Genomic DNA, 23,770 nt, shown 5'->3' on the forward strand with positions numbered 1-23,770 from the left:
AATGATATATTTTATGATTGAAATGGATAACTGAGCACAAAATTACGACGCTACAAACTTTTTCTTTATGTTTTTACTGATATCTTTCTCGTTTGAGGTCCGATTAAACTTCGACTAAAATCATTATATTCATTTTTCTTTTATCTTCATATTAACATATTATATGTCCAAAATAGACTATTAGTTAAACAATTATAATCTGTGAAACTAAGAAATTCAGTGCCATATCAGTTAAAATGGTATGATCTGCAAAACTGAGCAATAAGGCGCTGAATTGTTTAGCATTTCTAACAATAAGACACTTAACTGTTCAACTTTCTATAAGTATCTTTATTTTTCTAGTAAAATATTTCAATAAAAACGCCGATACGATTAGAGTATGAGTCTTTCTAGCCTAGAATTTGACCCTTTTACTGCAACTTCAGATATTAACAAGTGAAAAATAAATCTAGCTTAAAGGGAATTGGTAACAATAAAGCTGCAACTAATACAAATGGTCCATCTGAAATACTTAAATGGTATAAGCAATGTATCAGAAATTTTTAAAAAAAATCCATTACAATAATTTCAGTTAGGAGTATATGCATAAATCATTCTCAATATGATATTTAATGCAAGATATCAAATCATTAACATGGAAATATCTAGTTCTCAAGAAAGCACTGACATTTGCATCTCTTTAGGAAACTAATTCACACCTCAATCATAAATCCACCACTAGGATACATAATTAAGGACAGAGAAAAACCCAAATCGCAGAACAATAAATCGAGCACGAATCACTTGGCATTACGCAAGGGGCACGAAGTAATCCCTCCGGTACCGATCCGGGTTGACCGCGACGATAACGTAGATGGCGTAGATGATCCCAGGGATATAGCCCAAGATGGTAAGCAGTAGAGAGATGCAGAATTCGAGCTGTTAATGTCAAAAGACAAAGATTACCAATTTGGTTAGAAGAGGAGGAAAGAAAAAGGGCTTTGGATGGAAGGTCGGGAGTAGGAGAATCGTGCGTACGCTGCAGCAGCCGTAGTGGAGGAAGACGCCGAGAGGTGGGAGGATGATGGCGATGAGGATCTCCAGGAAGAGGCAGCATCGATCCGAAGCCATTTCTCGATTTCCTCTCTCGGTCTCCCCCGATCTCTTCTCTCTCTCTCTCTCTCTCTCGCTCGCTATAAGGTCGAAGGCTTTTGCAAATAACCACCTACCATTTCGGATTTATTGCGACGTAGCTCCTCTATTTTAGAATTTTGCAAATTACCTCCTTCTTTATGGGTATGTATCCAAAAAAAATGACGACCTCCCTAGCCTTTAGCCCTTTATTAGGGGATGGGGATTTGGTGCTGATTGGTCCACGCTATTTATATAATTTTATTATATTTAGTGCGACTTTTTAGCAAAAACACCCTTCTAAAGATTTATTCACAAGTGAGAAAGGATACGAGAAACAGGTGGTTATTTGAGCAGTAAATTTGGAGAAGATGGTCGTTATGATAAAATGGAAATGTAGGGAGTAATTTGCAAATGGAAAAACAAAAAACAAATAAGCATCAGGGGACGAAGTCAAACACAAATTAGTTGCGGTGGCAACGTATACACCAAAAATGATGCATGTGGTCTACATGTCTACAGCTCATCGTGATTAATTTTTTAGGATATTTTATAAATTACGCCTTATATTTTTATCTATTTATAATTCTCATCTCATTTATAAGATTTTTATAATTCAACCCTATGTTCCGTAAAAAAAACTATTTTATTATAATATATAAAATAATATCTAAATATCTAAATTTTTTAATGACCGTATTTTTAAGATCAATCGAAAAAAAAAATTAAAATCAATGATTTTATCTGAAGGAAGAAAGGAGATCAAAATGCATGATTATTATTATATTTTAATTTAATTTTTAAAAAGTTTAAGAGATAAATTACGCGTTTTAGATCAATTAGAGCCAAGTTGGATTGATCTATCTCATTCAAATAAATTAAAATCTCGTTTGAAGGACTTTCCAACAGAATTCATGTGATGTGATAGACACTATTTTTAAAATAAAAATACTTTTTTTATTATTTAAAAAATATTATTATTATTATTTTATTTTTTTTGAAATGGAGAGTTATATTAAGCTTTGCTTCTCAACCAACTAAGTTGGTGGGGAGTCAAGAAGGAGAATTTTACATATATTTTGGCCCAATGAACGTATAATTTGTTCCAAGTGACCCTTGGCTGGCTGCTCAGTCAGCCGCCCGATTTGCCTCTCGAAACACATGCAAAATGCTAATCTTTCTGAGTCCTCTTAAGATACCGATACATTCCTCCATAATATTTCTAATTTTTCACGGACTAGTTTCTTCTTCTCGGAGAATTCACATCAGGTCTACGGAGCCTGTTTTCGGGATGACATTCTTATTTGTGCCTTACTAGGGCCGGGGATTCTATGCAGGCCAACCATCTATCTAGTAGATTGAGGCATGTCACTAGAAGAGTGCCAAACAAACGATCGTGTGCATCCTACATACTCGATCGTGCCAAAAAATTGAATATAAAAAGCTAATAGAAAATGAAACAGTCGGATGCGCGCGCTTGATGGTATTGGAGCTCATCTAATGCGTGTCCAAATCGATCTACATAGCTAGCGATCAAACCATATAGAATGAGTTGAATTCAATCTAGTCGAAGTAAACATTGTGCTCAAGTTTAGCCAATAAAATAGTACTTAGATAGTTTAAAAGGGGCTTCCAGTATATATGTCTTCGAGAGTTTAAATCTTAATTGCATCGGTTTAATTGGGACATCATTAAATTTTTATTTTTATTTTTTTTCGTTCAAATTTAGTCAGCTTATGATACTGTAAAACATAATAATGGATTCAGATATTAAATTAATTCGTCATAAAATTAAAACGGATTGATTATAAACATCATGACAAAGATCCAAACTTAGATATTTGATGTCATGTCAACAAATTAATAACAAAATAAGTGATTGAAACCATGTCATTTCCACGTCAGCTCATTGATTGCACTAAGATAGACAATAATAAAATGATCAGATTTTGTCAAGGAAATAATTAATATAAGAAATTCGAGTCACTCTGATATAAATATAATGATTGAGGTGGAGATTTTGAGTCCAAAAAATTAAAAAGTATTTAGTGAACAATGTATTTGTTTTTATTTGTTTTTATTTTGTGATCGTTAATTTATCAAATATATTGACTTCTATAGTTCTATTTAATTTCATATTTCTTGCTAGTAAACTATGTTACAGGAATTGATCAATATAAGTTTTAAAAATTGCTAAATATAAATATTAGTTAAAAATGGCTAAGTAATAAAAGACATATGACTATCTATATATTATTTAAGTATTTTAAGTAATAAAAGACATATGACTATCACTATTGAACCAATAATCTAACGACGATCTCTAATCAAGTCAACGTTCGATCCGGTTCTAATAACTATGATAATAATAGTAGGAATAACTGTGAACCCACATCTCTCTCTAGTGGGCATGAATGAAATTTAGTTGTTTGTTGGACAAATATGGCCGTAAATAAATAAGATAGTATTTGGTTTGTCGTTTGTGCATAAATAAGATACTCTTTATGTAAAACTAATGATTTCATTAATAGAATATTTAAAATTAATAAAATACACCCACAATATTTATCACACATTAATATATTAGAACAAAAGGGTTTTTATTTAAATAACAACACCCCTCACTTCTTCTAAATTTAATTAGAGGTGAATTATAACCCATTCCTTAGTTTATATATAATAATATGGGGTATTTTGGAAATGGTAGTAGGTCTATTATTTTTTAAAAGTCTTAGGTGTTGGCATCCTTAGGTGAAAAACTTAATAATTTTATATTAGTCCTAAGTAGATAGTGGTTAATTAATATAAAATAAAGTAGAGAGCTTTCTTAGAGAGTTATAATTGCCTTGTGATAGCCGAATGCTTATGTATTTAGCCGGCTATAGTGATTGAACTTTATTAGTTAGTTGTGTTAAGCTGTTAGCTGAATGTGTTTGCCTTGTATTGTCACTATTTTATCTTCATCCCTAATCTCGGTGATTTCCTCCTTCTCTCTATGTTTTCTTTTAGTTTTAGATGCTGCAGATTACCACGTTGGATCTTCTGTGATCACGGTGAATTATTGACTCTCTAAATCTTACATTCTGTGATCAACTCTTTTATAACTGTGGGGTAGACGGTGACGACGGCGACAACGATAATAGATGAGGTAGATGGAGAAAATGGTAAAGAGATATAAAACAATGAGAGGAAATAGTGAGGGTATTTAATAATTTAGTCGATGTTAGTTAATCAAAATAACGTCAGGGTGTTAAATGAGAATTATAGAAAAAAAAATAAAAAGTCAAATTATAAAATCATCGAGATATGGTGTGAATCATAAAATAGATAAAATATAGTATACGATTTGTAAAATTCCTAGGTGGACTTTCCCTTAAAAAAGAAAATAAATAAATAAAACTTATCTTCTCCCATTTGTCTAAAATATGAAGATCATTTTTCCGAGTTTTTGACCAACCTAGTTCTCTTACAATATATTTTTTTAATTTATCGTTAAATAAAAATGATAATTTTATCAGCAATTTATAGAATTTTTTAGATAAATAATTGAGACAGTTCAGTATGAAGACTTATATATCTACATTTAAACAAATACTTTTTATATTAAATATATGATATAGAATGGTAATTAATTCCCACATTAACATCGAACGTGTCGACCACTCATTGGTTCACTGCCATGATATGATGGTTTGGTAATCCGTAGCTCATCATCTCATGCGCCTAACGGAGTAATTATATATAATCTCCGACAAACGAACGAAGTAGAAGCGGAGAGAGAGAGAGAGAGAGAGGGAGAGAGAGAGAGAATAGAGCTGAGGATCCAAGCAATTGTCTCGAATCTCTGTATGCCTTCTTCTCCATCTGGATCTCTGCCTTCCTTCCTCTTCGTTAGAACGCACCTGGGCTCCGCACGCTTATCTTTCGTGAATTTTCCCTGATTCTCTCGTTTCTTTCTCAAATGGGATTGTTTGGTCGCGTATTCCTGTGTTGTGCTGTGGAATTAGTGATCAAAATTGGATTTTGGGATGTAGTTTTTTGTTTTTAATGTGGCGGATTATGAATTGGGCGTTGTTGGGTTTTGTTTGATTGATTGTTTTCGTTACTTGTTTCGAAGTTCTTTGGGTTTTGGTTATGGTTTCACATGATTAGAGATACTGGTCCTCTAGTTGGACTTAGTTGGAAAGGATTGTGTTCGGGATGTCATTGAATTCTTGTTCGTGATAGAAGGGCGAGTTAATTTACACTCAAGGGTTTGCTTGATTCTATTATATATGTCCCGCAGGCCGCAGCCTCGTTGAAATGGAAAGAAAGAGAGAAAGTAAACCAAAAGATACTTCAAAAGAAAAGAAAAAGAATAAAGTTCCATATGTTTGAAGATATTCAGATTGTTATCGACATCTCAAAACTTGTTGGATTGGATAAAATTGTAGCACCCCATCGATAATAACTTTTTTGAATACACATGCTCTGCAACCAGTCTTATCTACAGATAGAAGAAGTAAGTCCACGGTCATATTTCAAATGATGACCACAGGTATTGGTTCCCATGACTTAGTTTCCTCCAAACTTGCTTTAGAGCAAGCACAATGGAGAAATTGCCAGAACTTTCTGCTGGAAATTAACCAGATCGCCAATATTGAGGAAACATTTGGGACTTGAAGCTCCTGTTTTTGGTTTGGAGGTGGTTACAGAGAATTAATGGAGTCTGCTATTTAGTTAGGAATGAGAGATACAGTTTCTAGCTTTCTATTCAGGGAGGATATTTTTAATGGTCAATATCTCTTTGAGGTAAGTTGGTTTGTGGTCAATAACCTAAGGACAGATTTTCAAGCTTTCTAATAATCTCCGTTCCTTATATATTAATTAATAGAATTGGTTGGTATAAAAAATCTTTAGGCCTGTTAAACTGGCCAATTGTTGCCCTTCAGATATTGGAAAGCTGAAGACCGATTCTTTTCCTTGCTCACTAAAGGTTATAATTGGGAAAATCAAAAGGGTGTCATTCTCGCTATGTGGCAGTTTTACCTATCTACTGCACAATCTAGTCCTAATGGTCAAACGTTCCTAATTTATTTATTATCTTGCAAAGAGTTGCTCAAACTTTAAAGCTATATGAGAATTTTTAATTTGTAAAACACTCTCGTGCTGAAATGGAGCAATGTCTGTGTTTAATTAGGTGCATGTGTCCATAGTTTCTTTTGCTATTTTAAAGTTCTTCAGGTGCCTATTTCTTAGAACTCTTATTCATTAGTGGCCTCTCTGAATTTAAGATTCGTTTCATGATAATTACCTACTAAATATTCTAGTGTGCACTTAATTTGTCAGATTTATCTTTTAGAAAGTAGTGTTATCATGTAAAAACATCCTACGTATCTAGTGAGGTAATATTATAATTTGGTCCCAGTCTGTCCCTTGATGCCTTCAGAGTTGTGGCAATTGTAAACTAAGCCAGCATTTTTAAGCAATGCAGAATTACTGCAATAGTATATATCATTCATTCCGGACTGGAAAGTTATGATCTCATAGCTGGGCAACTAGGCAGCCAGTAAAGAAAGATCAAGAATTCAACAAGTATGATTGATGTATTTTCTCACACGATTAATTGGTTATTGCTAACTACTTTTCAATTAGGTGATCTTTTATAACTCGATATGCACCACAAATATATAATCTTTGCTGAATTTGTAGAAGGTGGCAGAAAATATCTGGACAAATTGGTTAGTGAATATCAGGGATATTGTTGTACCTGCGATTAAGCTCTCTTTATAATGTTGTAGCCTTGTTTTCTTATATCTGTTCTAAGTAGTCTTGACAAATGTAACACAAGATAGTTTAGATTTTTTATTTTACCTCAGCAGATGATGAAAAGTTTGACTATTAGATCATTAAATGTAGACAATCATTTATATTTTTATACTAGCAGTTGGAACATGTTGCTAAATGACGGTTTTTTGGCTGTCAAGCAGCTTTTGATGATTGTCTCTGTGGCGCAGCTAGAAGTTTATGTGCTTGACAAAATCCAGTAATGATAAATGCTGATCTAGATTCTGGTGGTTACTTTTCTGGGCTCCAAGCCTCAGGTTTGAGTGTACCTTTTTTAACAGAAGACTAAATTGGTTTCCTTAACTGGTTGGAATTTCTTACTCTTATAGAGTAGGATTAAGCCTTTTTCTTTCCTCTGATATTAGGAAAACAAGAACATTTTGATACAATTTCATTAAGTTATTTCTTCTTGATGGGTTAACTATTGAGGCTGATTGCTTGTTCTGTAATAGATAATTATATTAATGGCTTGTTTTGATTTAGACTGCTGAGCCTTCTTATTTGCAAAGAATAACTCTGAGGGAGCAGTTTTGGATTTACCTGTTTGGGTGGAGCATTGTACTAGTGTTCTCTGTATCTTAATTCGTAATTTCTGGTATGCTCCTCATGCCATTATGACTTTTTTAACTTTGTAATGCAAGGAAAATTCTGTCTTATGAGATTTCACATTTTCAGCTGTGCCTGGTACAAATGGGAGTATATCTTAGCACTCCGAAGACTGAGAAGTTTTCCGAGGATGGTGAGAATGACAGGCTAAAGTTTGGTCTTTCTTCAATGCAAGGATGGCGTGCAACTATGGAAGATGCTGTGAGTTTCTCTCTTTCTTCAACTTTATCGTTGTCGTAAATCCAATGATGTGAAGCTTAAGTACTTTCTGGAAGATTCTGTGAACTAAAGATGTAACATCAATTTTGTATATATGTGTGTCATAACTAGATGATCAAGGGAGAAAATTATGAATGTAATTTCATAATGCAATCATTTTATGGTAAACTTGATGCAGAACGATAGTATCAACTCTTGGAATCCACCAACAAAAGAAAAAAAAAGATAATCTCAAAATCTCCAAATTTCATTAACCTCAAATAGTAACATAACAAGCCTTTATATAGGCAAACCCTAAAAAGGGTAAAAAATTAAAATGCCATTCAAGCAAAAGAGTAAAATCTCCTCATGTGAAAATCTCTCCCTCTCGACTCATCGCCCAACTAAAGTGTCACTGGATGAGCCGCCCTTTAACGTCTGCGTGAGTACACATGCTTGAATGTGGTGTCCGCACTAACTCTCCCGGGTTGGGAGAAACTCGGCTCTGTCGAGTGGGGCTAAGGGCGGCTCTAGTAAAAATCCTAGAGATCATGATCTATCTGCCGAAGCTTCTCGTGCATGATCTACGTGCTATCAGAATTCTAGGCAGTGTCTCTATTAGACTAGGAATCAGTGAACTCCTCTATCAACATTAGATGTGATCTATTAATCTAAAATAGCATCTATCTTTTCTTTTTGTGTGGGTGGAGGAAGGTAAGTGGCAAGGTTTAAAGCATGTATATCTGGAGGGGTGAAAAATAGTTGTATCATAAGGATCATCAGGGTTGCTTACGGGAGGTTTATAGGCTACTAAATCTTCGATATTAAAAGTGGAACTAATGCCATAATTAGAGAGAATATCTATAGCATAAGTATTAGGTCTTACACATTTCAATATCTGAAAAGGTCTAGCACTATGGGCTTGCAATTTCCTTGTGGTGCCCAAAGGAAACCATTTGGGTCTAATATGAACCATGACATAATATCCAATATGAAATTCCTTAGCATGTCAATGCAAATCGCCCTATTGTTTATATTGAAGATTACTAGCTTTGATTCACTTACTTATCTTTTGATGTAATGAATGGATGCGATATGCAACTGCTTTTGCAGATTCTAAGACTCTAGAATGAAGAGACATAGAAAGAAGGTCTACATGTTTATGAGCTTTATGTGCACAGACAACCTTAGATGGACTCATGGCCAACAATGGTCGTGCCACAGGCATAGACTGTGTCATAAGAGAAGGAGAGAAAAAGTTAAGGGATACTCACCTTCGCTGTTGCCGTCGCCGATCGCCTTCGCGTGAGCTCGCGTCGGGCAACGGTGATCGGCGACGAGTAGCTTGACGACGAGGTCGATGGCGAGCGGCGAAGCTATTAGGAGGGGTGCCGTGTAGCACCTCTCATGCCACGTGCCGGTACAACAAGTGCCGACCGGCCACGCCATCCATGCTCATACTTATAGGCATATTAATAGAGTTGTTATATGCAAATTGTGCTATAGGAAGAGTGAAATCTCAGTTTCTATTATGATCACCTACAGTTCAATATAAAAGATTTCCTAGGCTACAGTTGATGACCTCTGTTTGTGTCACGACTCGAAATAGGAATCATGACTGGCCATGCACCTCAATATGCTTGAGATACACAAAGCCTTATTAATACTTTTTAAGTGTACGATGGCAAAAATAAAGAAACGAAGAAGATCTGCTTCATTAAATTTAACTAATTGCAATAATTATAAAACAATGTCATTGTTTTATGAATCTCTAAACGAAATAAATTTAACTTCTAATCTAAATAAGATCTAAAAGTGCGAAAAAATAAATAGGTGGATCCTAAGTGGAGGTGGAGTCCGGGTACGTCTCACTCAGTCGCCACGCTGACTATTATTTGAGATAGATAAATAAATAAAAAAAAGAAATTCATAAGCCAACAACTATAGCTTAGTGAATGGAATCCACTCGAAAATTAAATAAATTAAAAAAAAACTAAAATCAACAATATACATAACAATTTGCAATAGGCATATTCTTTAAATAATAATAATGATAACAATAGAGAGTCACAACTTTTAACCTTGCACAGTTTCAACATATTAACATCTTTCCAATATTTATACTATCATATGTCTCAATGGGTCTAAACCCTGTGGATTCACATCAACTAGAAGTCACCTCGAGATGACGCTCGAGACTTTCTTCATAGCTGATCCGGTTAGGGTCATCAGATGGTATCACTATGTGATCAACACACTCTGATCTTTTCCACTAACCGTTGAGAGAAGTTAGAGTCACCTAGGAATTTCTCATTCATCCTATGACTGTTTCCTAACCCCGCCAGAGTCACCTAAGAAAGTCACCTAAGAAAGTCATCTCAGTGATCTGATTTAGAATTTTCTCCTGAACTTCTAGATAGACTTGAGTCACCACGGAAAATCGCAAGCAATTTATACCGGGACTGTTCTCTAAGTCGTACCAATACTAATCTCATTTTTCTTTTCACTAAATTTAATATTTGCATAAAATATGGTGATGCACTGAGTATAATGATTAAATGTACACAGAAAATGTAACAATTAAATTTTTGCACGTAAGGATGAAATAAATAAATTTGCACACAAAAAATTTACATGGTCTGACAAAGGTACGAAATATAATAAAAATAAATATGTGAGTGAACCCACTCACCTGAGTCTAGACAAGATAACTGAAATCTCAAATCTTTAGCTCACGTACTAAAAATCACCACCTTTAATAATAAATAATAATAAAATTTTCAATTTGAATAATATCAATATTTTTAAAATTAAAAAAAAAACTAAAAAGAACTAAAATGGGTTAAATTTACCCATTGGATTGGGCTAGGCTACTGCTGGCCTGGCCCATTCTAAAAATAGAACTAATTGGGCTGGGCCAAGGCCCAGCAAAAATAATGGATTGGGCTACGGGCTAACCCGCAGCCCATCTAATTTAATTGGTTCAGGTTGGATCTTTGGATCCGAAATCCAAACTCGAACCCGAACCCGAACTTATAAGGAAAAGGGGTTGGCTAGGGTTAAACCCGAGCCCAACCAAATCCCTTTTCTTTTCTTTTTTTTTTCTCGCGAATGACGCGAGGAAGAGAAGAATCGAGGGAGAGTGTGACCGCTGGCGACCCCGCCGGAGGCGGTTCACGACCACCCTCAAGCCTCTCTACTCTCTCTCTCTTTCTCTCTCGCGACTTCGTCGTCCTCACGAGGTGGAGGAGAACTCGCGTACGATGATCGACTTCATGGCCGACGGCGATCGGAGCCACGAGGGCTCCAAAGGTGAACGCCCACGGCACAAGGCCAACGGCAAGACGCTTCCAGTGATGGAGCGGCAGTGACCAGAAGCCGTCGGCCGGCGTGAGTTACCGGCGAAGCCAAAATCCCACAAATCAGGTATTTTTGTTCTAACCTATTAAACTAAAATTAAAATGGAGGGGTGGGAGAGGGCTTACCAAGGAGTCATGTGGTGGTCTCCGATGGCTTCGGCGGGACTTTGGCAGGCCGATTCCATTGCGTGACTCCGACGGTGAGAAAGAAGAAAGTGAAGGAGGAGAAGAAGAAGAGAGAAGGGGGCTGAGGGGAATTAAGGGGAGAGAAAAATTTTAGGGTTTAATTTATAGAGCAAAGATCCCAAATCTGAATTGGATTTGGATTTGGCAAGATTTTCTACGATTGCCTCGTCGCGTGCCGGAGAGGGAGAGGGGAGAGGGTTGCACGTGCACCCTCCTCTCTCAACCATTTTTTTTTCTGGTTCTTACAGTTTGACTGTCAGTTTGGGGATGATAACTTATTGAAAATTCAATTTTGTGCCTATTGTATGTGATAAAGCTTTCCAGAAGTAATTCATAAATTGAACATCCCGATTAGACACAATAGTTTTTTGGGTATATCATATAGTTTGATTATATGGTCAAAATAAAGCTTCGCAATGTTCAAAGCATCAGATGTTTTAGTGCACAGAATGAAATGAGCCATTTTGAAAAAAAAATTGTCTACAACCACAAAGACAGGGTCGTGCTTGCAAAAAGTAAGTGGTAAACCAAGTACAAAATCCTTACTCACACAAGCAATTTGGTACAGAAAGTGGAGTGTATAGACCTGTGTTTTATAGAAAATCTCCTCATGTGAAAATCTCTCCCTCACGACTCATCGCCCAACTAAAGTTTCATTGGATGGGCTGCCCTCCTGCATATGCGTGAGTACACATGCCTGAATGTGGTGTTTGCACCAAAAGTATTTTGACTTTTCTCCCTTTCAACTAAAAAGATGAGGTTGGAAATTAATATGATCTCCTTTTTTCCATTTTCTTTGCTTTGGAAAAATCATTAGAAAGTATAATTACTGTAATAAGGAAAATTTGCTTTCGTGGACGTAATATTTCTAAATGACCAGTATAATGGAAAAATGATGGTACTCTATCAGTCAAATCAAAGGCTGAATAAAAATGTAATTTGAGTACAATGTCAGAAACTCTGAACTTTTTCAGACAAGGAGGGCATGGGGTTCCTCCAAAAGATGGTTATTCTGTTGACTAAAAGTACTTAGTTTGTAGCATGTCCATTCCAGAAGATAAGAGAAATATTCGTTTGACATCTATGCGTGACTCATTTAAGTTTGTAACCCAGCGAAAACAGAAAACAAACTTGACTCGTCAAACCTTCTCATCTGTCACTCATGAGAATGGACTCTTATTATATTGGCAGTTTAATCTTCTTGCTAATAAACTTTGTGGAACTAGGGTGATAACAATAACTGGATAGATATATTATAATTCATTCTGCATCATTATTTTAATATACATTAATCTTCCTTAAGCATGTATCTAAGACATACTGTGTTGCAGCATGCAGCACTGCCAGATCTTGATAAAATCAACAGCACATCATTCTTTGGTGTTTATGATGGCCATGGAGGTAAGCTTGCTTAAAAATTCTTTGTTGTATTACTTCTCTTTTCCCTAAAATCGATACTCGAATTATTCATGTCTAGCGTTTTCTTATTGCATCTTAAACCATTTGATGTGTCCCTCATTTTCTTTTAATCAGTATTCCTTGTGCAGTTTGTGCAACCTGTATAAGGGGCAAATACTTGTCTTTTTCTCTTTTAAAAATTTGGTTTTCCAGGGGTTTGTTTGGCAGAAATATTTATTCAACTTTCAATTGCATTTCATATTGACATGAGTGGCAAATCTGCTTTTGTTATTGATTTGTTTGCTTGAGAATATGTTTCTGATTCTGTTCTGAACTTTGAATTTAAAAACATAAAACATGTTCGAATCAGATTCCATCCCAAAAATGGAAACGCGGACGGGTCACCGTTGTAAAGTGTTGCCTTTGATCCAGGGGAATAATGGTGCCAGAAAGGGTGTTATTGAGGGAAAAAGATTGGAGAGGGCAAGGGTATTGAATTCCCAGTCAGGAGAGAGGATAATCAATCCTTACATTTATTGACCTCTGCTCACTTCCAACTGAATTCAAATATTTGGCATCAGAAGGTAATTTTATTGAAAGAAATCATAAAATTGATACAAGACATACACCGTTGTAATAGTGGTTTTGGAATCGAAATCAGAGAAACTGATATTGAGAGTTTGTCATGCGGATGTGAAACTACATTAATCTGGTTGAAGTTGGCTCAAGAAATTGTCTCAGCAGGTCATCTAGGTGATTACACTGAAAGGGTTAATATTTAATTTGGAGAGTCATCCTCATCAAGGCAGAAAACAACTAAAATGATGGTTTGACCATGTATCTTAACTCTTCAAATTTTTAGTACTTGTAGAAACATGAATATGATTGTATGCCGAAATATGTATGGCCAGAATAGTTCAATCGGGGAGCTGACTTTGACTGCAATTTAGTTTTACCTTTTCCAAGGAACAATATGCACTTAACTAAGGTGAATAGAAATGCTAACATTCTTCATCCAGTAGCATGTTGCTTTTTTCTTTGTTAAAGTTTTCTCCAACAAATATTCCTAAATGAGCATTTATCTTGTCATATGTATCATAATCTCTAGAGGAAAATCCTTGAAATGATAAGAATGAAGTTCTCTGTACTTTGTAGTACTTTCCTGCATGTCTTACAATGTTTAACAAAGTGTCTGGTGTTGTAATCTTATGCCAATAACAAGCTCACCAATATTAAATTATGAAGTTCTCTATTAGTATAATATGGCATTTAAATAGCCTTATAGATTTTGTTCCATATGATGGACAATTCCGAAATTTTATGCATAATTTGTACATTTTGTCGATAAGGGTGTCCTGAAATTACAGTACCTGCTTTACAGTAATATTTGCTTTATTCTTTCAGGAAAGGTTGTCGCTAAGTTCTGTGCAAAGTATCTACACACTCAGGTTCTCATGAATGAAGCTTATTCAACTGGTGATTTAGGTAGTTCTGTTCAAAGAGCTTTTTTCAGGTGCATAATCTATCTGTCCGAGGCATCGAGAGCTTTAGCATTGCTTTTGAAGAATTAAGCATTATTTTAGCTCATAATTACACTTCGTATACTTTCATTGCTTCAGAATGGATGAGATGATGCAAGGGCAGAGAGGGTGGAGAGAACTATCTGTACTGGGAGATAAGATAAACAAGTTCACTGGTATGATAGAAGGCTTAATCTGGTCTCCAAAAGGAAGCGACACAAATGAGGTGGAAGATGGATGGGCTTTTGAGGAGGTAGTGATGCAATTCATGTAGTGTTCATGAACTTTTAAAGTACTGCCTAATTGACATTAATGACACTGTGGGTGGTTAGTCAGGAAGAGATACTAAGCATATTAAGATTTTCACTTTAAAGTAGGAAAAAATGTATTGTTATGTATATCATTGTCATATACAAGCTACGATGTTGTTATGATACAGGAACATATGGATGAGAATATCGTTGAATTGAAATCTGTGAAGAATAGCCTTAAAGCAAGTACTCCAGCTGCAAACAAAGAGCAGCATTGGCTGGATGATGGACCGGAATTGTTTGAAGCATTTATAACTTAAAGAATTGCTGTTTCCAAGAGTGTCTTCTGATAGATTTCTGCATATCTGTTAAGCCCATAGACATGAAGGAACTGCTTTTCGAATTATCATTTGTTAAGGATCCTTGATGGTCCAGTGGAATACTTCCAAATACAGTATGGTCTTGTAGAGATTTTCATTTAAATTGTTCCTGCCAAGTGTTAATAGTTCTCTAGGAGACCCTTCTGCCTTCTTTTTTTTTTTTCCTAGCCAAGAGATTGTAGAAGTTAAGAAGCAGCATCTTATCATATTTTACTTTCTAATATAAGGGTTTTAGATTATCCAAGGATTGCCATGCTGACCGGCATAGGGTGTGCCTATCGGCACTTGCTATGCTGGCACAGAATCATTGCGAAGCCTCACCATTACTGTCACCGCCACCCTTGCCTTAGTGCCGCTGTTGCATCACCGTCACCTATGTCTTCAGCCTGTCGTCGCCCCGCCATCGTCTCTCCTTCGCCCTAGCTACGGGAGGTAGAGGCAGATTGAGGGCAGGGCTATGGCGGCACGGTATCTCTCTCCTCTATCTTTCTTCTTCTCTCTCCTTTTCTTTTCTTCTCCTCTTTCTTCTTAGCCATGCCGGCCATGCCGTCCGTGTCGTGCGTCAGCACGTGCCAATGTCAAGGGAATCCTTGAGATTACCTGTGCATCAATATATTTGCAGGAAATTTGTCCTATTATTTTTGAAGTCGACATCTCAATGCACTACTGGTGTCAAAATTTTTATATATTTGAATTTTATCATGTGGAACCAACCTTATGATAATTCAAACTAGTCTCACAAGGAATTTCTCACCAGGGACCCCACTCTGATTTCTCTGGGCCAACATCTGGGTGCACTGCTTGTGTGGCAATCATAAGAAACAACCAACTCATTGTTGCAAATGCTGGTGATTCTCGTTGTGTTATCTCAAGGAAGGGTCAGGTATGCTATGATCATTGAATGAAGAGTGTTGTTTTTCTTTTTAATTTTTCTGTAATTTAAGCTAAGCACCAATTACATGTGAAGCTTTGTTGTATCTCTTGTAATAGGCATACAATTTATCAAGAGATCACAAACCAGAGCTTGAGGTAGAAAGAGAAAGGATACTGAAAGCAGGGGGTTTCATCCATGCAGGACGAGTTAATGGAAGTTTGAATCTTTCAAGAGCTATTGGTACCTCACTATTTCTGGCAAGGGAATTTTTGTAATGTTATTTTCCACCTCTTTGCATGTCTTATAACTTGTAGTTCCTATAGGGGATATGGAATTCAAGCAGAACAAGTTTTTGCCTCCTGAAAAGCAAATTGTGACCGCCAACCCTGACATAAACATTGTAAGTAATAATTGAGATTGCCAAACTTGTAGTTGAATTGTTCATATCCATTGCAAGCCTTTCTGTTTTTTCTTTTTTTTCAAACAAATGACTTCTGACTTATAGCTTCTGTTATTTATTAGGTGGAGCTTTGTGATGATGATGAATTTATCGTTCTGGCATGTGATGGCATTTGGTATGGCTTTTTCTGTAATCCATTCTATAAATTGTTTGTGGATACTTTCATATTTTTTCATGTAAATAATCTTGATATGCAGCATATCTTTATTATACCTTCATTCATATTAAATCATTGTATACAATACATATTTGCTTGTATTTGCTAGAATTTGAAAGGGAATGACCATTTGATTAGACCTGTCAAAAGCTAGTGTTTTAAACTTACTGATTCATTGATTCCCCTTAAACTCCAATATGCAAACATTTGAAATTCTTGTTAATTCATGTACTGTAATTGTAAGTTGGAAAGATTCTTGCATATAAAATAATACAATCTCTATAATTCTCAGAGCGCCTCTTTTACCAGCTCAAGCACACATACACCCATGTCATGTTGTCCTATGTGCAAGTATTATTGTTTCGGTGTTCCACTTAACCACAATATATAATTTGAGGGTAAAATTTGTTTCATCACAATGAAATCAATTACATGCATATTGTCAACCATGGTTGGAATTTCCCTCTTTGCTTAACAAAAAGTGAAAAGTTCTTCATTGTCTAAGGGAAGGAGAAATTTTGACATGTTCAGAAGACAATCAGGAAAGCAATGAAATATCTATTTTGTACCAAATGATGTAGTAATTGCTGTCCTCATAATTGCATTCAAAATGTCTGACCTGAAGCAGCTGAGTCGTTGGAATCTCAATAGCATGGAATTGGTACTGAGACTTTATAAACTCATCTTTAGGGGCATCTTATATTGGACTTGCCAGTCATCCTTCCAGTTAAAATTCCTCCTATTTCCTAGTTTGTCCTTCATGAATTTGATGCTCATGATGTGACTGTCAACTAGGGGTGTAATCGAGCTGAGCTCGACCAAGCTCGAATTGAAATTAATTTTGAGCCTATTTATAGAATCAAGCTTGAATTGAAATAATCTCAATCCAAGCCTATTTCAAGCCAAGGTCGAGTCTAAACTAGCTGATCAATAATCAATTTCAAGTCTGAACCAATTCAAGCCTAAATCGAACCTGATCAAGCTTGATTCAGGATTGAATCAAGGTTAAAACAAGGTATGATTCAATAGTGAAGGCATAAGAACTAAATATTATATTAATATTTTTTAGCCTTATTGAGCCAAGCTTGATCGAGCCGGCCCATGATCAAGTTTGGTTCGAAGTTAATTTCAAGCCTATTCTACGAATCAAGCTTGAATTGGCTCACTTTCGAGATGTGCTTGATCGAGCCTTAGCGAGTTGAACTCTTAATTTCGAGCCTGTCCTGCAGATCAAGCTTGCATAGGCTCGTTTTCGAGACGAGCTTTATTGAGCCTTAGTGAGCTGAACTCTTATTTTTGAGCTTGTTCCACGTATCAAGCTTGAATCAGCTCACTTTCGCATGAGCTTGATCGAGCTTTAGCGAGCTGAACTCGAGCGAGTTCAAGCTGGCTCGATTATTTTGACAGCCCTACTAATCAACATAGTACGGTTGAGTGGTTGTCAACAAAAACTCTTAAGTAATGAACTTTCTTCCAGTATGCAACTTAGGGTACTAGAAACTGTAAGTAATGAATTTGCATACAACTTACGGCACTAGAAACTTGGTCGAACAAATGGTTTATGAGCAATATAGTGGTTAAATGAGCATATTAGGGAAGCTGGCAGAATCCTTTTGTTAACATTTGTTGGGTGAAAGTGGAAATTCTGTGTTATACTCGCCTTCTGGACCATTTTGTTTCTTTGTGTTTATTTTCTTTAGAAGCTTATAAAGAGATTTCCCCGAAACTCATTAAGCTATCATAAATTATATTTCCTGTGAGCATAAGATTCAAACTGCGACATCCTTAGGAGTAATTTGTTACATTCCCATTGTTCCTAACAACTTTAGTAAGTGACGATCCCTAATTATGTCTTCTGCCAGGGACTGCATGTCAAGTCAGCAAGTGGTGGATTTTGTCCGCGAACACATAAGCTCGGTTAGTAGTGTCTCCTATGACTTAGCAGTCCTAATGTTCTAAGATTGTTGTGGTTGACAATAGTTTTTGTTTTCTTCATTGATGCATGAATATCTGTCACAATCTTTAGTTAATTTCAAAAGATGGCGATCAAAAGTTGTGCTTCTTTCAACTGAAAATCCTATTTGCAGGAGATTCGCCTGTCTGCCGTGTGTGAGAGAGTACTTGACAGGTGTTTGGCACCATCAACAATTGGCGAGGGATGTGATAACATGACGATGATTTTGGTGCAGTTTAAAAAGCCAACTGACTTGGCTACTTCTTCTGCTTCTGACCACTCAAGACAGCCTGCAGCAGGGAAACAGATGAAGTAAGTCCTCTGCCATCCGAAGTCCAAATATTCCAATTTCATACTGTGAACAATTCCTTTTTGACCAGTGACCAGCATTGAGTAAAATGGATCCTGAAAGCCACAGCTGAAGTGTCTAATTGCAATCATTTAGCAGGGGAGGTGCTAAGGAAATGTAAATGTATATTGCCATTAACTTGTCTGAGATGCTTTGCTCTTTTTGTTGGTCCTGGTGTCTCATAACAAGTAGGTCGGAGCAATGTTATCTTGTCCAAAGTCACTAAATAATTTAGCTGTATGAAGTTGTTTTGCAAGGTAAATCCATTTGTATGCCATCCTGTAAGTTCTCTTTTGCTTCTTTTAAAAATGTAAAGTGCTCATACTTGCTCTGATGATTATGTAACATAGTTCTGTGAAGTGCTTGTCTTTCTGACCATATTGTTGAGTTTATGCAATTGTTTCGCACAATATAGTAGTTTTTCTTTTAGAGAAGTGGGAATTTAATAGTGTCCTAGATAAATCGGTGACGTTGAGATATGAACTTGGGTACACTCATTCAACATGAATTCTTTTAGCCATTCAAGTATTATCGTATCGGTTAGCACTATATAGTAGTTGCATGTACCATTTGTTCAGCGCACTGTGAAAGTGCTCTCATGGGTGAAGCGCTTGCTCTTCCGACGGCCTTAAAAAGGAGCTTCGCACGACCCAAATGTCGTCAAGCTGCTGGATCTTTTTAGTCTAGCTATTAAAGAATATGTTTGTAAAGATTTGATACATCTTGTAACTTTACTTCTCTTTGCGAATTCTATGTCTACAGATTTTTTATATAAAAAAAATATATGGGATTTTTGACTCAAATATTTTGACTCTTTAGAATTGCTACTATGGTTAAGTTTTAATGGAATATTTGTAAAATATTGTTGTTAAAATGACTAAATTACCTATTTTTCAAGTTTAGAGTGTAAAGTATTTATCAATTTTTTTCTTGTACTGTAATACTGTACTACTTTTTAACCATTTCTAAATAATTTATGCAGGGGTAAAAAAAAATCTTTTGCAATCTAAGTTCAGTTTTAATTGTAATTAGTTAAATTTAACTAACATAATGATATTTTAAAAGAGCACAATAATTTCGATGGTGATTATAATATTTTAAAAATTGCATTTTTATCCATATGGCAACCGAAAGAAAGGTAGATACTTCGCCACTCTCGGATCCGGATCTGGACCCGGATCCGTATCCCATCATTTTTCACCTATAACGGTCCTCTCAGAGTAAATTTACCAAAAAGGACTTTTGGATCGTCGTTCATATATTTTTCCCGCGCTCGTCTTCTCTCTCCCTCTCATTCACTCGGCGACGCTTCCTCTTTCCCAATCTTTTGTTAGTCCAATCAATCAAGAGTATCACCTTCTCCGTCCAAAATCCTAACCCTAACCCTAATCCGCCATCGCTTCTCCTTCCAAAGCTCTCTCTCCTTTGCCGCTCTTATGGAATTCCGGTTCCGATCCGGCGACGGGAGGCATCCTTCGTTCCCTTCGTCCTCCTCCTCCCAAGCCTTCTTTGCCGCACATCCAACGCGAGGTAAAAACTTTGGATTTTTCCTTTTTTGATCTTGAATCCGTTAATGGATTTGGGGAGCAGCAGGTTCGGCTAGGGAAGTGCTGCGAAGAGAGATCAGGGAGGTGATTCGGGACGAGATACTGAGAGAGGAGGTGAGGAGGGAGTTGGAAAGCGAGGGTTTGGTTTCTGCCAGACGAATGAGAGTGGAGAAATTGCATGCGCCAATGGCGGCGGTACCATTTGCCCCTGAAGCTATGGCTAGAAATGGCCTTGGATTCGGTACGGCGACTGCGAGTCATCTAGTGGAACTTGGCTTGGATGGAAGTTTTCCTCTTAATTCTTGCCGCAGAATTAGGGATATTGAGTTGCGATCAGAGGTGCTCGCATAGTCTTCACATTCTGATTTAATTTCTTTTTGCCTGTTTCATTTTGTTTTACCTGAGATAATTTCTTATCTAGATTCAAAATGTAGTTCTGTTCTTACTAGATAATTAGGAGTAGCACTCAATCGATCTGTAACTGTTCGTATTGCTTATTGGTGCCATTACTTGGATAAGGAATGATATTGATAGCTTGAAATTAATGTAATTTATTGATAATTTCACTGTGGAGAACAACTCTCATAGTGAAAGTCTCATTGTTATGCATGTTTACAGTTCCACACCTTCTTTGTCTGCCATTTTGATGATCAAGATCACTTGTCAGGTTTATCAGATTACATGTGTAGCAGTTTGGATAATAGAATTACAAATGTAAATAGCTACGGAATCTAACTCATCGTTTAGGTGAATACATTTGTCTATGAAGCTGTCTCAATATTTGAATTACATTAGATAGATAGCCTTGATATAGAACGTAATGTCAGTTAGATGGACTATATACTTGAATTTTTACATACTAACTTGCAGGTGTCTGGAACCAAGAGGAAAGCAGTTGTAAATCCAAGGAGTAGCAAGCACCAGAAGCCATCTGAGGAGGAATGGTCCTGTGCTATCTGTCAGGTGACCGCAACCAGTGAAGCTTCGCTAAACGACCACCTCCAAGGTAAGAAACATGAGGTGAAGCTTGCAAACTGCAGGGTCAATGTAGCTACAGCCAAGAACAACTGCATGATCAATGCAACACCACAGGCAGAGTATGAGGCAGAACTCATGCCTGTCAAGGGTCAGAAGAAAATAACTTTGCGAGTGGATGGAAAGATGCACGAGGTGCTACACAAAAAGAAGCTCCTATGGTGTGAGAGATGTAAGGTTAAATGCCATAATGCCGTCATGATGGCTGCTCACCTTAGAGGGAAGAGACATAATTCCCAGCCTGAGGAGGTGGAAGAGGAGCATCCAACTTGAGAAGCAAAAGAAGTTCGTGCTGAAGTGGAGAAATATGTGCATGCAAGAAAAATCTGTAAGTGCTCTCATTCTTTGATGAGATACAGACGTGCAGTTCTATTTATTTCCTTATTTTTAGCTTGATTAGGCTGGATTTAATTTCTAGTACTAGATGCTATGAAGTATTAGCAAATGACTTGGATTCTTGGCAAAATTTACTCCTTTGTCGATCTTAGTAATTTTGTTGATAGACAATTATACAAACCTCGCTATATGATTGATATCCATATAGTACTCGAATTGCATAATATAGCCATTTACACAGTTACATTCATGTTCTCTGTTTTAAATGACATTTATGTGGTTTTGGATAAAGAGTGATGTGGTGTTTCAAGCATATTTTGTTCTATTATTGCAGATTTATTAACCATCAGTTGTTTGATTGGTTTGATTATTTTATGAAATATAGAACATAAATTAAACTTTTAATTCTTCTCCTCCATGGATTAATACAATGTCGGTCTAATGGTGGGAATTAGGAGAGTGAAAGAAAAGTAATTTGGAAATTGCAAATATATTTCATTTGAAAACAAAAGAGTTTCCTTGTCAATAGCTTCTTTTAGGAATTATTAGGTTAGTAATCCCAAGGTGTTATATGATCTATGTCATGGAAATAAAGAATTAACTTGGAAATAGAGAAACCGCTGTCTTTCTTCTTCTTTTTTTGTTTAAACACATGCTGCAAGATGAAAAATTCCAAATTATATTTATTTTTCTCTATGTGTAGCCTGCTAAGATTTTTATTTGGATTTAAGCAGGGGTTTTCAATATAGCTCTTTTTTGGCTTGAAATTTTGTTCCACTCTTGATCTCGAAATATAATGAGCCAAATACAAGCTAGACTTAGCTCGTTGCTTAGCTTGATATATATGTATATATATATATGCTTAAATAGTCTTTGGATTTAAATCAAATGGTTGAAAATTAATGTTAATATGTATTCTAGGCACAATTTGAGCTAGGTGAATCTTTTAACTTTTGGCAATGAAGAACTATTAAATATCAACATAGCACTTAACCTTTTGGCTCAACTCGACATCTACGGTCGCTCTTTCTTTTCTTCAAACTTGCTAATTTGATCGTATAGCAATTTAGTTATGATCGAACGTATTGGCAACTAATGATAATAGGGATAGTTTAGTCAGTTGTTATAAATTAATTTGGATGGAAAATTTAATAGTTATAATTCGATCTAAACTTCGTAAGATTATGCTTAAGTTTAAAGTACCTAATTGTAAGTTAAAATTAGGGCAAACTAGGTGGGTTTAAATTATAATTTGCTTTTTTATTTAGGGAATTTACATATAATACTCTTTTTTTTAATAAAATTATAGTTTACACTCTATATTTTTTTGATTTATAAGTAGAGTTTTATAATTTAACGAGTATATGTAGAAAATATCCTACTATTAGATCGGTTAATTAAACTTAACTAAACATCTAGATTAAGTTAATTATATTAAAAAAATATTCTCAACTAAGTCATACTAAGAACAATTTAGTTATTTTTAGAAATAAGAGTATTTTATTTATTTTAGAAAGAAAATATCTCTACTTAATAAAATATTTTTACGATGTTAGTTTAAATCTAACTTAAGGTATTTTCTGTATATATTTGCTAAATCATAGAGCGTAAACTGCAATCTTATTAAAACGGAGTATTTTATATGCAAATTATTCTTTTATTCATGTTTCTCATAGCATAACATGAACTAAAGTATGAAGATTTAACTTTAAAATTCGTTAATTGTTACCTAGCCTAGAAGTGAAATGACTTTCACCATCTAAGCTCAGTTTCTACTTAGAAGTTTGAATACGTCTTAATAAATAAACTATTTTTTAAATAATAAATAATAAATAAAAACCCTAGTAAAGGATGTGACAGACATTAATCAAACATTTTATGGATGCCTATCGCCAATTCCAACAAATCAAATCTTGACTTATGTTCGACGGCATATAAAAGCCGGTCGACTCGGAGTTAATCTGACCGGTTTCACTCCCCCCTCTACCTACCTGAATCACATAGAGTTAAACGCTTAAATTTAAAGTATAAAAAATTAAAATTAATCACAAGGAGTTAAATATAATTTGCTCGTTCATGTAAGCAGCGGACACGGATTGTAATTTTATTAGGTTCAAAAGTTTTAAATGAGTCTTTTGCTATTCATTATACATAATGATAATAAATTAAAAAAATGTTAATCAATAAGAATATATATATATATATATTTTTTTTTTTTTAAAGT

The 23,770-nt window shown here is 35.6% G+C and overlaps 3 protein-coding genes across 6 annotated transcripts; 2 read left to right on the forward strand and 1 right to left on the reverse strand.

Annotated features, from left to right (window-relative positions):
• Positions 1–582: 582 nt before the first annotated feature.
• LOC140793207 (hydrophobic protein OSR8-like) lies at positions 583–1,208 on the reverse strand. Its single transcript, XM_073144565.1, has 2 exons — positions 1,018–1,208; positions 583–918 (listed from the first exon to the last, which is right to left on the reverse strand). Exons 1-2 carry the CDS (start codon positions 1,108–1,110, stop codon positions 790–792), a joined length of 222 nt encoding a protein of 73 aa, XP_073000666.1. The 5' UTR covers positions 1,111–1,208; the 3' UTR covers positions 583–789.
• A 3,618-nt stretch (positions 1,209–4,826) lies between these two features.
• Positions 4,827–19,006, forward strand: LOC140793659 (probable protein phosphatase 2C 11). Of its 4 annotated transcripts, none has more exons than XM_073145295.1 (14): positions 4,827–4,956; positions 7,080–7,193; positions 7,420–7,531; positions 7,612–7,743; positions 12,617–12,686; positions 14,088–14,196; positions 14,303–14,456; positions 15,592–15,717; positions 15,825–15,948; positions 16,032–16,108; positions 16,231–16,283; positions 18,188–18,242; positions 18,413–18,591; positions 18,660–19,006. In XM_073145295.1, the coding sequence occupies exons 4-14, from the start codon at positions 7,627–7,629 to the stop codon at positions 18,670–18,672; spliced, it is 1,077 nt and encodes a 358-aa protein (XP_073001396.1). In that variant the 5' UTR covers positions 4,827–4,956; positions 7,080–7,193; positions 7,420–7,531; positions 7,612–7,626; the 3' UTR covers positions 18,673–19,006. The 4 variants fall into 4 exon arrangements, with proteins under 4 accessions (XP_073001396.1, XP_073001397.1, XP_073001398.1 ...); XM_073145296.1 differs by having other exon boundaries at positions 4,828–4,956; positions 7,107–7,193; XM_073145297.1 differs by having other exon boundaries at positions 4,828–4,956; positions 18,667–18,905.
• An 855-nt stretch (positions 19,007–19,861) lies between these two features.
• LOC140794054 (uncharacterized) lies at positions 19,862–21,790 on the forward strand. The gene is made up of 3 exons (XM_073145867.1): positions 19,862–20,158; positions 20,222–20,514; positions 21,046–21,790. The coding sequence occupies exons 1-3, from the start codon at positions 20,065–20,067 to the stop codon at positions 21,481–21,483; spliced, it is 825 nt and encodes a 274-aa protein (XP_073001968.1). The 5' UTR covers positions 19,862–20,064; the 3' UTR covers positions 21,484–21,790.
• The last annotated feature ends 1,980 nt before the right edge of the window (positions 21,791–23,770 follow it).

Source organism: Typha latifolia, chromosome 8, assembly GCF_019914945.1.
Source record: "Typha latifolia isolate L0001 chromosome 8, TyphaL0001v2, whole genome shotgun sequence".
Taxonomy (NCBI): Eukaryota; Viridiplantae; Streptophyta; class Magnoliopsida; order Poales; family Typhaceae; genus Typha; species Typha latifolia.

What these genes read in the sequence shown, in the direction of transcription:
- LOC140793207 (XM_073144565.1), bottom strand. Translation starts at nt 1,110, where the DNA reads ATGGCTTCGGATCGATGCTGCCTCTTCCTGGAGATCCTCATCGCCATC. An exon ending in TCCACTACGGCTGCTGCAGC is followed by an intron (nt 919 to 1,017) that starts GTACGCACGATT and finishes TGACATTAACAG; the next exon opens with CTCGAATTCTGCATCTCTCT.
- LOC140793659 (XM_073145295.1), top strand. Translation starts at nt 7,627, where the DNA reads ATGGGAGTATATCTTAGCACTCCGAAGACTGAGAAGTTTTCCGAGGAT. An exon ending in TGTTTATGATGGCCATGGAG is followed by an intron (nt 12,687 to 14,087) that starts GTAAGCTTGCTT and finishes TTATTCTTTCAG; the next exon opens with GAAAGGTTGTCGCTAAGTTC. An exon ending in CTGGCATGTGATGGCATTTG is followed by an intron (nt 16,284 to 18,187) that starts GTATGGCTTTTT and finishes GTCTTCTGCCAG; the next exon opens with GGACTGCATGTCAAGTCAGC.
- LOC140794054 (XM_073145867.1), top strand. Translation starts at nt 20,065, where the DNA reads ATGGAATTCCGGTTCCGATCCGGCGACGGGAGGCATCCTTCGTTCCCT. An exon ending in TGCCGCACATCCAACGCGAG is followed by an intron (nt 20,159 to 20,221) that starts GTAAAAACTTTG and finishes GGGGAGCAGCAG; the next exon opens with GTTCGGCTAGGGAAGTGCTG. An exon ending in ATATTGAGTTGCGATCAGAG is followed by an intron (nt 20,515 to 21,045) that starts GTGCTCGCATAG and finishes ACTAACTTGCAG; the next exon opens with GTGTCTGGAACCAAGAGGAA.